Source organism: Perognathus longimembris, chromosome 6 (assembly GCF_023159225.1).
Source record: "Perognathus longimembris pacificus isolate PPM17 chromosome 6, ASM2315922v1, whole genome shotgun sequence".
NCBI classification, from domain to species: Eukaryota; Metazoa; Chordata; class Mammalia; order Rodentia; family Heteromyidae; genus Perognathus; species Perognathus longimembris.
In genome coordinates, this window is record NC_063166.1 from 18,901,635 (window position 1) to 18,914,680 (window position 13,046).

Sequence of the window (13,046 nt, forward strand, 5' to 3'; positions counted from 1 at the left end):
ATTATTTTTAGGATGTAGTTAATAAACTTGTGGCTTAACTTACATATTCACAATGCTTAGGTTGGTTTGATCCTTCAAGATATTTCAGAGTAGAATAAAGAGGAAATTAAAGCATAATGACAGTAGCTTAAAATTTTCTAATGTGTTGGGAAATGGATTTAATGGATCAAAATTTGCTGAAAAAAAAACAAACCCAGCAATATACAGTTACAAATACAGTTAAGAATTTTCTGTATGAGTTTCTTTTAACTGTATTTTTTTCTCTTCTTTTTTGGTACTGTGGATTGAACCCAGGACATTGCACTTGCTAGGTACGCATTTTGACACTGAGGTACAGCCTAGCCCAGTTAAGAATTTTCTAAGGAAATTATTACCTATTAAAGGATACCTTTTCTTTTGGGTATTTTTTTTTCCTTTGGTCTGGATACTGGGACTTAAGCTCTGGAACTTGAGCTTTCAGTATTGAGGCTCTACCACTTGAGCCATGCATTGAATTCTAGCTTTTTGCTGATTAATTGAAGATAAGTCTCTTGTATTTTTTGGACCTGTCTTTGTTGGAGCTGGCTTGGTTCCCAGATCTCAGCCTCCAGGTTAGAGCTAGGATTATAGGCATGAGCCTGGCACCCATCTCTTTTGGGAAATTTCTAAATTAAAATAAGAATTCTTACCTTTCTAGGTTTTGAGTAGCCTTAGTTTTTGTTTGTTTTGAATAGTTTTCTTCCTCAATGAAGGAAGCATGCATTTAGGTGGTAGTTGGAAAAGGCAAATCTGTAGACTGATGTTAGAGCATTCATTATTGGCAGAAAAATAACACTGGTTGAGAGATATGAACTCTGACCTTTCTTCTGGGAGTTAGCACTTGGACTGGGTATAACAACACAGGAGGCTGCATGGACTCAGGTAGAGATGAGCAGTTTCATCAGCTCTAAGAAACTAATTGGACCCTTCTGGGACTGTTCTAAACAGCTTGCTCATTAAAATTAGAGATATCTTCTATAACTAGGTTCATACTGAAGTTAACAGTGGTTGGAATTTTTAAAAATCATCATTGCATAAGAATATGGATAAAAATATTCTCTCTAAAATATTTTAGTAGTTAGCCTGATTTTACCAACATGCTTATAATCTAAACTTCCTAGAAGTTTTGGGGGCTTCAGTTTTTCAATTTTTATTCCCTTGATGTGGTATGTAAATTATGCCCGTCAGATCATATAAAGAACAAATAACAGGAAGAGAAATTTGAGTGTCTATGAATAAAAGTGGTCTACTTTTACCAAATGCATAATATTGTATCTATTCATTTGTATGTAACTCAACTAAGATCTATTTAAATGAGTACAAATATGCATCTATTATTTGTGCCAATTTTGTTAGCAGAAAGTAGGAAAATCCTGGTGGGAATAAAAAGTGGATCTCCACTAAGCATCGTGGTACATGGTGGAGGAAGGAGGTTATGACTGATTAAAAAAAAGAAAAAAGTCGGATAGTCTTGGCTCATGTCTGTAATCCTAGCTACTCAGGAGGCTGAGATCTGAGGATGGAGGTTCAAAGCCAGCCTGGGCAGCAAAGTCCTTGAGACTCTTAGCTCTAATTAACTAACACAAAGCCAGAAATAGAGCTGTGGCTCAAAGTGCTTTAACTATGGCTCAAAGTGGTAGAGTGCTAGCCTTGAGCACAAAGCTCAGGGACAGCGCGTAGGCCTACAGTTCAAGCCTCAGGACTGGCATAAAACAAACACAAACACAAAAACAAAAATTGATTTATGCAACTATTTCTTTGCTTGCTATATGACCTTAGGATGTAAGGATGCTCATTAGAACAAAGATAACTTCATAAGGTTCCTTCTAGGGATAAGTATGAATATAAATGAAAATAATGATAAACTTAGTAGTTGCAATTATAACCATATTTGAAAGTGATTCACTTATAAAGATACTCTGAAGTCAAGGTCATTCAGTTCTGAGCATTTTATATGCTTGAAAATTTGTCCTAATTATTGTTTAATTGAAGTATTTTATATTTAAAACACCTGAAGTAGACCTTTGGGTTATAGGTGCAGCCGTTTACTAAGAAAATAAAATAAATATTGATGTCCCAAGAGGAATATATTTATGAAAATTATGGCATGAAAGATTCAGTAGAAGGATATAGAATTTCAAAGGCGAGAGAATGTGTTCCAGTATGAACTCAAATATGCAACTATGAGACCATTGGCTAACATTCTTATTTTTCATGTATTTTCTTTCATTTCTTTAACATTTCCTATGGAGTGTTAAGATATGTATAATAGCTATAATAAAATCTCCATTTGGCAATTTCAACATCTTGATCATCTTTGTCTGATCATTTGTCTCTTGGCAAGGATCCTACTTTCCCCTTGGTTTCCATTCTTTGTAGTTGTACCGGATACTGATTATCCTGTACAACTGTTTGTAGAACATGTGGAATTTAAAGTAGGTAATCTTTACTGTCAGAAAAAACATACACCCATTTCCTCTGCTGGCATGTTAGGAAAAGAGCTGATTCATAGTATAACCCAGTATAGCTGAGTATACAGGTAGGGTTGCAGTTTTAATTGACTTCAGTATGCTTTCAAGCATTTCTCTCTCTCTCTCTCTCTCTCTCTCTCTCTCTTTCTCTCTTATTGGGAATTAATACTGGTGAGATTTGGAGATCTCTCCTGACAGTCCAACTGTCAGCCTTATAAGCCCCTGGAGATTCTCTCTATGACCAAGCTCCACCTCTCACTTTTCACACCAAGGGATTGCTTTCTTTGTTCTTAGCTTTTATTACACTTCTGTGAGCCTGAAGCAGGTCCTGTGTGAGGCATCTGTTGGTGGTGTGGACTTGCTATCTTCTCTGTCATGCCGATTCACCTGGGGGCTGATCGTCTCAGGAAGGTTTGTTCTGTCTTCTGGGCACAGAAGTGGCTGTAACTTTCTGCTCCCTAAGAAAGGATCCATCCCTCTTTGGAATTCAGTACGGCTAGAACTCTTTATGTCTTAAGCTGTTTAATGATTTTACTTTTAACTTCAGTGTTTATTAGAATGGAAGCAACAGTCCCCCTTCTATGTATTTCCTAAACAGATGTGAAATTCTCTCTCTCTCTCTTTCTTATTGAGTCAACTATTCTGTTGGAAAGATGGGTCATTGTCTTTACTATCTTGCCAAATATTTCTTTCAAGGTATGCATCTGGAGTAGATCCACAACAAAATGGCTTTAATCCATGAGGTTTAGGAAATATTCTCTGAGAGAGGTATGTTTCAGCAGCAGCAATGGTCCTTGCTATCATCAAAAGGACATGGTCAGTTCAATAGATTCTACTATGCACCAGGCATCTCAGTCAGTATTTCCTTCATGAGAAAAATAGTAATATGAAAAACTGATGATTATTTTGTTTTACTCTTATGTGGTTCTATGGATAGAGCCCTAAGTGTGCTAGGTAAGCACTCCATTTTGTAGCCTTGCTATATTATTTTAAAAACTCTCTTTAGAACAGCCTATAGTTTGAATGTGTCTGGTATATTGATTCCTCAATAATCTCTGCACTGATAGCTTTAACATTTTTTGGTCTTTTTCATTTATCTAAAAGAGGCTTAGATGAAAGCTGGGCACTGATGGCTCAAATCTGGAACTCTAACTACCCAGGAAGCTGGGATCTGAGGGTCATAGTTTGAAGCCAGCTCAGGCAGGAAAGTCCCTGAGACACTCATCTCAATTCAGCACCAAAACGCAAGAAGTGGAGCTGTGACTCAGTTGTTGAGTGTTGGCTTTGAGCAAATGAAGCGCAGGGACAGTTACTAGGCTCTGAGTTCAGGATCTGAGTTTAAGACACACACACACACACACACACACACACACACACACTTATGAAAATTGATTAAATGTTTTGTAAAGGACTTTGTTCTCTTTGTTGCTGTGTATTATATTTGTAAAGTAGTGATGAAGTAACCACAAAGATTTTTATGTTCAGAGCCCATTTTTTCTTAAACACATAAGGGAAATAGATTTGAAAACTTTTTTTGTATGTTGGCCTATATTTTACAAATGACAAATGTCAGTATATGTGTTTCTTCAAATGCCTAAGTCTATACTACAAACAATCATATAAATATAACATTAAGATAAGCACTTGAAACCAGCTCTCAGTCACTTACATCTGTAATCCTAGCTACTCAGGAGGTTGAGACTCTGGGGTTTGAGGTTCCAAGCAGTTAGGACTGGAAAGTCTGAGTGAATACATCTCAAAAATGACCAACAAAAAGCCAGGCTGAAGACATAGCTCAGGTTGAAATTTCCAGCTTAGCAAGCAGATACCCCAGTGCTAGAAAACACACACACACACACACACACACACACACACACACACACACACACTATAGAAAATTGAGTATGTAAGTGGTATGATCTGTTTTTACAAGAGGAAAGTAATCAGTGGGTTTTTGTGATAGTGTCTATTCAAGGGCATCATTTCATCAGATCCTCAAAGTGAGTTTGGTTTTCTTTTTCTTTTTTTTTTTTTTTTTGGCCAGTCGTGGGCCTTGGACTCAGGGCCTGAGCACTGTCCCTGGCTTCTTCCCGCTCAAGGCTAGCACTCTGCCACTTGAGCCACAGCGCTTCTGGCCGTTTTCTGTATATGTGGTGCTGGGGAATCGAACCTAGGGCCTCGTATATTCAAGGCAGGCACTCTTGCCACTAGGCTATATCCCCAGCCCGAGTTTGGTTTTCTTGATCCACAACTTCAGGACTTGGAATATGGCCTAGTGGCAAGAGTGTTTGCCTCGTACACATGAAGCCCTGGGTTCGATTCCTCAGCACCACATATATAGAAAAGGCCAGAAGTGGCGCTGTAGTTCAAGTGGTAGAGTGCTAGCCTTGAGCAAAAAGAAGCTAGGGACTGTGCTCAGGCCCTGAGTTCAGGCTCCAAGACTGGCAAAAAAAAAAAAAAAAAAAAAAAGAGTCTTTCAGGTAGAACCATATTCTGGGCAGAACTTCAAGAGGCGCTAAGTGCTGAGGTTTGAGACAAGCGTATTGATTCTCTAAAGCTTTGAGTTTAACACCTGCCCCTGGGAATGATTTTGCCATTTCATTAATTAGCTTGGGGCACATTCCTTTGGGCGAGGTAGGTAGGAATAGTCCTACTTTTACAAATCAAGAAATGGAGGTAGAGAATACTGGAATCATTTATGTAAAAAGCCTTGGCAAATCACTTTTGGAATTACTGTTACTCCATTTCGATCTGTTACTCCATTTATTGACCTTAATCTCATCATTTCAGATGTATACTTAAAAACCTAAAGTTAGTTTCACTGAGTTTATTTTTCATAAATAAGTCCATGAGGGTACTAGCTAGCATGTTGGCCTGGGTGTGGTGGGATTATTCTAAGTGTTATGAAAAATTTGTAAACTTGACTTAAAGTATTTTCTTAGACTTAACTGGTTTACATGAAGCATTTTGTTGTTTCCCCTCCAATGGCTATCCATGCATAAGCACAGTTAAAAAAAAAAAGATAGCAGTGTGTGATTTATAGTCAAGGACCACACCCACTTAAGAGTGCTGGTCTGTCAGGGTGAGTGAAGTTAAGTCACTTTTACTACCTTGACTTTGGAAATACTTACAAGAAAAAATTGTATATGTACGTATGCACATGCATAAGTACATGTCTATTATGGTCATCATCATCTATCTTTTCTTTACTCAGGGAGTAGAAAATAGAGCTTTGTCAGTCTTCTCAGCCCATCTTTCTCTGACTTACTAGATGTACCTAGTCAATAACCTAGTAAGTCTCTAGGCTTGCCTTCTCAATATCTTTATTCTCTGGGGCTCCCCAAACAGTGTTGAACCCAACTCAGGAGGTTCTGCTTTTACTTAATAGTAATTCTATTGCCAGTTGACAATGCCAGCCTGGAACATTAACAGCTAGCTGTCTCTAATATCGGAGTCTGAGTTTTGTGCTGATAATACTTGCACATCTTTATGGGATATATTTTTCAGAGTTGATCCATGTATAAAATGTATAATAATTAAATCAGGGGAAAATCAGCATTCTCATCTCTTCAGATACTAACGATTTTTTAAGTGTTGGGAATTTCCTATTCTTCTCTCCTGGGATTTTAGCGTTATGACAGGCAATGATTTGGACTATTGGTTGTAAGGAATAGGAAAGCTCATTGGTTTGGGAGGGGTGAAGGGCTGTCCTGAGGCTGGAACAGATGGTAAAAATCATCTCTTGGGAGAATTGGTTATTCTGGGCTGTGTGGACTCGGGAAGCAAATGGAGAGGAGGGGAGAGTGATCAGCCCTCCAGGGTGCTGGTGCCTGTGCAGCCCAGGGGTGGGGGTGAACATGAAGCTGAGACAGTCTCTTTGGACTTGAGTAGTGTGGTAGTATGGTTCTGGAAGCAGGTACCAGAGGAATGGGAGGAGAGAGGTGACACAACCCTTATGTATGGCTGCAGAGGAAGCCATTCAGAACTCAGGCTTTTGAAGGATTATTTTATTGCTCATTTCCCACCTTTTCCAGTTGCTTTGAAATTCTCAGAATAGTCTACAAGTTTCTGTCGTTGGCACAGATCACAATCAGTATGCCTAGGGCTTAATGCATTTTTTTTTCTTTTTTCAAGAGCTTTGAGAAGGGCAACTAGTATTGATAGAGGGTGAGGAAGCCCTGAGTGTTTCTTCAAGTAAGAAAAGAACAAGGTTTTCCCAAAGGTCTAACTGGTCTCAGCATCTTTCTTAGAAACTTGATGCTATTCCTCATAGAAAAAGAAAAGGCTAGGATAATTTCAGCGACTTATGTTTCTCTGCTTTGCTTGTAAAGGTAAAACCGGTAACCCACAGCAGGATCAATGTGTCAGCTCGCTTTAGAAAATCACTCCAGGAACCCTGCACCATTTTGTAAGTTGGAGACCTTCCCTCTTTGAGTTATAATTGGTTTGGTGGTTTCCTTTTGGGTTTGGAATTTACGTTTGACAGGTACCAGAGTCACTGTTTTAAATGGCTTGGCCTCCTTTTCTCCTCAGCTTGATTGCAAATGGCGATCTCCTAAATCCAGCTTCCCGCCTCCTCATCCCCGGGAAAGCCTTGAATCAGTGGGACCATGTACTGCAAATGGTCACAGAAAAAATAACTCTCAGGAGTGGGGCGGTCCACAGGTATGTCAAAGCAATCTTCTTGCAAGTATTTGGGTTTGGCGGTGGTTGAAGACATTCCTTGGAGACTGGAGTAGTTGGTTCCTAGATTTGATTTTTTTTTTTTTTTGTGCTAGTCCTGGGACTTGAACTTAGGGCCTGGTCACTGTTCCTGAGCCTTGTTGCTCAAGGGTAGCACTTTACCACTTGAGCCACTGCTCCACTTCCAGCTTTTTTTTTTTTTTTTTTTGTGCTTCATTGGTGATAATAGTCTCACAATCTTTTTTGCCCAGGCTGGCTTTGAACTGTGATTCTCAGATCTCAGCCTCTGAGTAGCTAGGATTAGAAGCGTGAGCCATCAACACTCTGCTCTCTAGATTTAACATTTAATTCTAGATTTAATTTCTAGCACGAGTATGCTTTTATTTCTTTATCTGTGGAATGGATAGATGGCAGTATTTATGTTGTGGAATTATTTTAAATTATAGTCATGCAAAGAGCTTCACACAGTCCTTGGTACCTTGAGGCACACCAGCATAATTTAGCTATTTTTATTCTTCTGGCTTAGAGTACATAGATGAGCACCAACAGTGTTTTAAGAGGGGGAGGACTTGACTCTTAATTAACTGCCCTCCCATACATACATGATTATTTGATGGTATGAGCTATTTTCCTGGGGTAAAAATTCAGATGTCAGGATGTATTAGTGAGTTTAAGAAGAGGGTATTCTCTGCAATGAAAAATATTTCTTGGTGTTGTGTGTGTGTGTGTGTGTGTGTGTGTGTGTGTGTGTGCGTGTGTGTGTGTTCATTTATTTACAGTGTCTTTGATTGTAATTTAAGTTAATCCAATTTTTTGCTCACTTTTCAATCTTGTGTACAGATATGGCCTTTCTATATGAACAGTTTGTTAGGAGACTAAAAGCCACCGAATTGAATGGCTGTGTTATATGAGAGATGCATTTTAAGTGCTGCTTGTCTTCGAAAGAATTTGTACTAATTTATTCTCACGTAGGAAGTTCATGGGAGGGCCTTATATGGCCCAGAGAGGGGAAAGTCACCCTCTGTTTCATATTTGAGAGTTCATACCTTTACTTGTAGTGTAAAACTAATGAAATACCTTGCTTTTCCACTTGTGTTTGGTAAACCTGTTTTATTGTTTCTTGATTTTTACTTATCTAATATATAGCTACTGTAAGTTACTTCTTTTGTGACAGGCATTATTTCAAATGCTTTTAGATTTCTAAACTCAGTGATCCTGTGGGGTACATAGTGATATTCTTTTTTAGAACACATGAAATGTGAGACTCTGACCCAATTCATACAGATACTGAGTAGCTGGGCTGTCATTCAAGCTCATAGGCAATCTTGTCCCAGAGCCTATGCTCTTAACTACTAAGCTGCTCTAAATAGATGACACATGCTTATATTTCATTATGTATGAAGTATCTGTCCTGGCCTTTATTTATTTATTAGTTTATAGGTGCTCTTTACATACTAGAGAAGTTAGCTATTTCCTTCCTTCCTTCCTTCCTTCCTTCCTTCCTTCCTTCCTTCCTTCCTTCCTTCCTTCCTTCCTTCCTCCCTCCCTCCATTCTCCCTCCTTCCATCCATTCCTCCCTCCTTCCCTCTCTCTTACTCACTCTCTCTCTCTCTCTCTCCTTCCTTCTTTCTTTCTTTCTTTTTGCCAGTCCTGAGACTTGAACACTGGGCCTGGGCACTGTCCCTGAGCTCCTTTTGCTTAAGGTTAGCACTCTACTACTTGAGCCACAGTGCCACTTCTGGCTTTTCCCCTCCGTGATTTAATTGTAGATAAGAGTCTCACAGACTTTCCTACCTGGGGGGCTTTGAGTTGAGATCTTCTGATCTCAGCCTCCTGAGTAACTAGGGTTATAGGTGTGAGCCACTGGAGCCCAGCTGAAACTGGCCATTTCTTTTGAGACTTCTAAATATATTTTATGATTCATATACATATATATTTCACATATAAGTATGTTTTGTTTTCACAGAGTCAAAATTTCAAACCTTCTAAAGTTTTATGGCTAGCTCAGATCTTTCTGATTCTGAGATTAGAAAAATGTCTTCTGTGTTTTTATTTCATCTTCTGCTTTTACATTACTTAACTCTTAGATTCATCTGGGTTTTATTTTGATGTTAGATCAAAATCTTTATATATATGAAATCCTCATCAAGGCAAACTTGCCCAATATAGAATAGAAAGTACATAAAGAAATATACTGTATTATGCCTAGATATACTTTCCCACAAAGTACAGTACAAATATAACTTATACATCCTATATATGATCTATATTCTATGTACCATATATCTATACACTATATATATGAAGAAATTCATACATAGGAATCAAATATGTGAAAGTATTAGCATAGAATTGGAAATACATTTTCTGTGAATATTCACTTTAATAAACTTCTTTCTTCATGTATTTCAGCAGATAGGAGAGGTTTGATTGTTGTGTACACAGGACAAGCCCATTTTTCCTTCACAGAATGAAAATATATCTGTATGTATGCCAGTGTACTTATCAGTAACATCCCATAAAAATCAGGTTGGCTCTGGTGTTTGAGATGCTTGCACTTTATAGCAAAGGAAGAAAGCAGATCAGAAGGGCTGATGTCCTAGTTAGAATCAGTTCCTGCCCCTTGATCTGCCTGCAGAAGAAACTCATCACATCTTGGCTGGGGATTTTCAGAGTGTACAGCTCTGCTGCCTTTCATTTCTACCTATAAAAGTTAACTACTGATTCAGATCTAACTATTTAGAACAAAAGTAAAGGAAGAATGCCTGGCAGCAGGCCAGTGGTTCTCAACCAGGCGCAGTTTTGCCTCTAGGGGACCCTTGGCAGTTAGTATGTCTGGAGCCATTGTTGGTATTCGCCACCGGGGGTTGGGAGCAGCTGCTATGTCTAGTGGCCCAGGTCCTGCTCAATATCTTGCTGTGGGCAGGGCAGCCTCCCTGGCTCTCCAACAAACAATTGTCTGATCTGGGATGTCAGCATCAGAGTTGTAGGCCAAGCAGGAAACCCAAAATCCAGTAGTGACAATATTGAGCCATGTATGGGTAGAAGTACAGACTCAGAGAGACTTTAACTCCTGTTTGCTAGCTACAAACATATGCATTTCAGAGGTTTTAGGGACTTATTTTCAGTGTACTTTCATGACTTCATCTGATGTAGCCAGTTACAGAATTTTTAAACAAGCTGACAGCTGACAGGGTGTAATAGATACATGCCTTTGCAAATGTTGCTTTTATTATGAAATACAAGGAATCTATGAATCTGTCCAATGATCATTGTGACATTTTCTCAATTACTAGCTCTTTATAATCTTCATAAATATGCATTGCTTTCCTGGCTTAGTTCTGATTTATTTTCCCTGTTCTTAAAAAGAATCTCTGGGCACTTTAAACCATTTAGTAAAAGTTTTTTTTTTTTAATTTTTAAAGGAAGGTTTTTTGAAGCCCCTCAGTGCTGGGAAGATACAATGCTTATTCACAGAAGCACAGCAAAAAAAAAAAATCCAGAACATGCATGCTGTGTGGTTCTCTACCATTAAAACTGCCAACAGACCAGATGCTGGGGGCTCATTCCTGTAATCCTAGCTACTCAGGAGGTTGAGATCTGAGGACTGTGGTTCGAAACCCGCCCGGGCAGGAAAGTCCAGAGATTCTTATCTCCAATTAATCATTGAAAAAGCCATAAGTAGAGCTGTGGCTCAACTGTTGAGTGCTAACCTTGAGCAAAAGATGCTCAGGGACACACACACACACACACACACACACACACACACACACACACACAGCCACTGACTGGCTCACACCTCCTTCCTCTAACCTCTTTTTTCTGACCCAGTTTGGTGGTCAGAGACACTTGTTAGCCTGGTACATATATCAAGACAATTATGATACCACCAAGAGCTTTAAGACAACACATTCTGTATAAGTTATTTTTTCCCCCTTCTAAAATCTTAGTGGTGGGCTCTTGGTGGATGTGAGCTCAATGATTAGAAGCATTGGATGAAATACTGTGTGGCTAGTTAATAATCAGATCTACGTTATAATGTTGGCATTTTGTTGGATCTAATGATTTTGCAGCAATGATCATCAGATGGATGAGTCAAATGAAGAACAGAATGTTTTTATTTATAATTTTAGGCAGGTGGTACATGCTAGTTGAAATTCTGACCATTGGCATTATTGACATTTTGACAGACTGTATACTTTAGAAGGAAAACTTGTCGAGAGTGGGACAGAGCTGGAGAATGGGCAATTTTACGTGGCTGTTGGCAGAGATAAGTTTAAGAAACTGCCTTACAGTGAACTACTTTTTGACAAGTCAACAATGAGAAGGCCTTATGGGTAAGTCTTCAACCTGTGTGCTTGCTGGTGCTTCAGTTGTCACTTAAAATAGCACTAGGTCTTTTGCTAACTGCTCATATGTAATTGATAATCTTTTTATAGGTATAAATAATCTTATTTATAGAAAGCATGCATGACATATATTGATCTTCATTTTATTGCCATGAGAGATGGAGAGCAATTCTGACATAATTTTATTTGAAAGGTTGCATGGTATTTCTTTAAAAATCTTGCACTCAGTTTAGGGTAAATATAAAGATTTATTCTTGTGACCAGATCATCTTCTCTACATACATCTTATTTTGTTTTTGGCAGTGCTAGGATTTGAACTCAAGGCCACACACTTGCTATGTAGTCATTCTATGATTGAGCTATACCTCCAGCGAAGCCAGCCTGAGCAGAAAAGTCCCTGTGAGACTCTTATCTCCAATTAGCCACTCAAAAACCAGAAGTGGCCCTGTGGCTCCAGTGGTAGAATACTAGCCTTGAGCACAAAGAGGCTCAAGGACAGTGCCCAGGCCTTGAGTTCAAGCCCTTCAACTGCCAAAAAAGAAAATTTTAATGTTTATACCAAATAATTTTTTGTTGGTTTGAATAGAAACATCCAACTATAGTAAAAAGGCAACAACCCTCACAGTATTTGTAAAAATAATAACACTATAATTCTACTTATGCAAACAAATTAGGAAGGTAAATATGTAGTAAATACATGCAAAATATTCAGGGTTACACATTAGTTATAAGAATATACTCTAAGCTTATTTCTCCATAAATTCCCAATGCTTATGAAAGAGGTCTTAGTTCACCAACCAGATGCCCTGCGCAGCCACATACAGTGCTGGCTGTCCCTAACACAGGCCCTCTGGTCTGCCCACAGTGTCCTGGGTCTCATGACTGTGGCTTTCCATGGAAATTCCAAGGCTACTGTACCCTTGGACATAGAATTCTTATGATTGTCCTTGACAGAGATAGAGCAGGACCTTACTAATGTGTTTTCTATGAATTCATAATTTGTGAGATCTGTGTGTTTGTGCGGCCAGCTGAAGCTTCTAAATAACTAAGAGAGGAAATGGAATGTCAGAGGTGGTTGTTTGAGCTGCGTAGGAGCACGCCATTTCCTAGTGCATTAGAATTCTTTGCCAGCAGCCTTCTTGCTAACTATCCTTACTCATCCATGAAATGGAAATCCTTTAACAATTTCTGCTAAGCAACTCTGGATTAATCTGCTGGGAGCTACAAGGTAGATTTGAGGGTAATAAGAAAACCATGACTCCTGTGTGGCTTTTTCTTCATACAAATTAATATAATTTACTTTTATATACACAACCTATTTTGGAGATATTCAATTGGGTTTCTAGGTGGGTGTTTTGCCCCAATAATATAGACATCTATGAAGTCACCTGTACTCTAAGAAAGAGTTATTACTACTAATACAATTAAAAATTTTTGTAACCATGACTGGTTTGAAAAACTCCCTGACTTTAAATGCCAGTGTCCCATTGCTCTCTTCTATCACATGAAAACAAAGAAAAAGTCT

The 13,046-nt window shown here is 38.7% G+C and overlaps 1 protein-coding gene across 3 annotated transcripts in view; it reads left to right on the forward strand.

The window, feature by feature from the left end:
* Dcdc2 (doublecortin domain containing 2) overlaps positions 1 to 13,046 on the forward strand; it is a 133,519-nt gene that overhangs the window by 32,173 nt on the left and 88,300 nt on the right. For all 3 annotated transcript variants that reach the window (XM_048348382.1, XM_048348384.1, XM_048348383.1), the window contains exons 4-6: positions 6,821 to 6,897; positions 7,023 to 7,154; positions 11,363 to 11,509. In XM_048348382.1, coding sequence (XP_048204339.1) covers positions 6,821 to 6,897; positions 7,023 to 7,154; positions 11,363 to 11,509 — 356 coding nt within the window. The remainder of the gene's footprint in view (positions 1 to 6,820; positions 6,898 to 7,022; positions 7,155 to 11,362; positions 11,510 to 13,046) is intronic.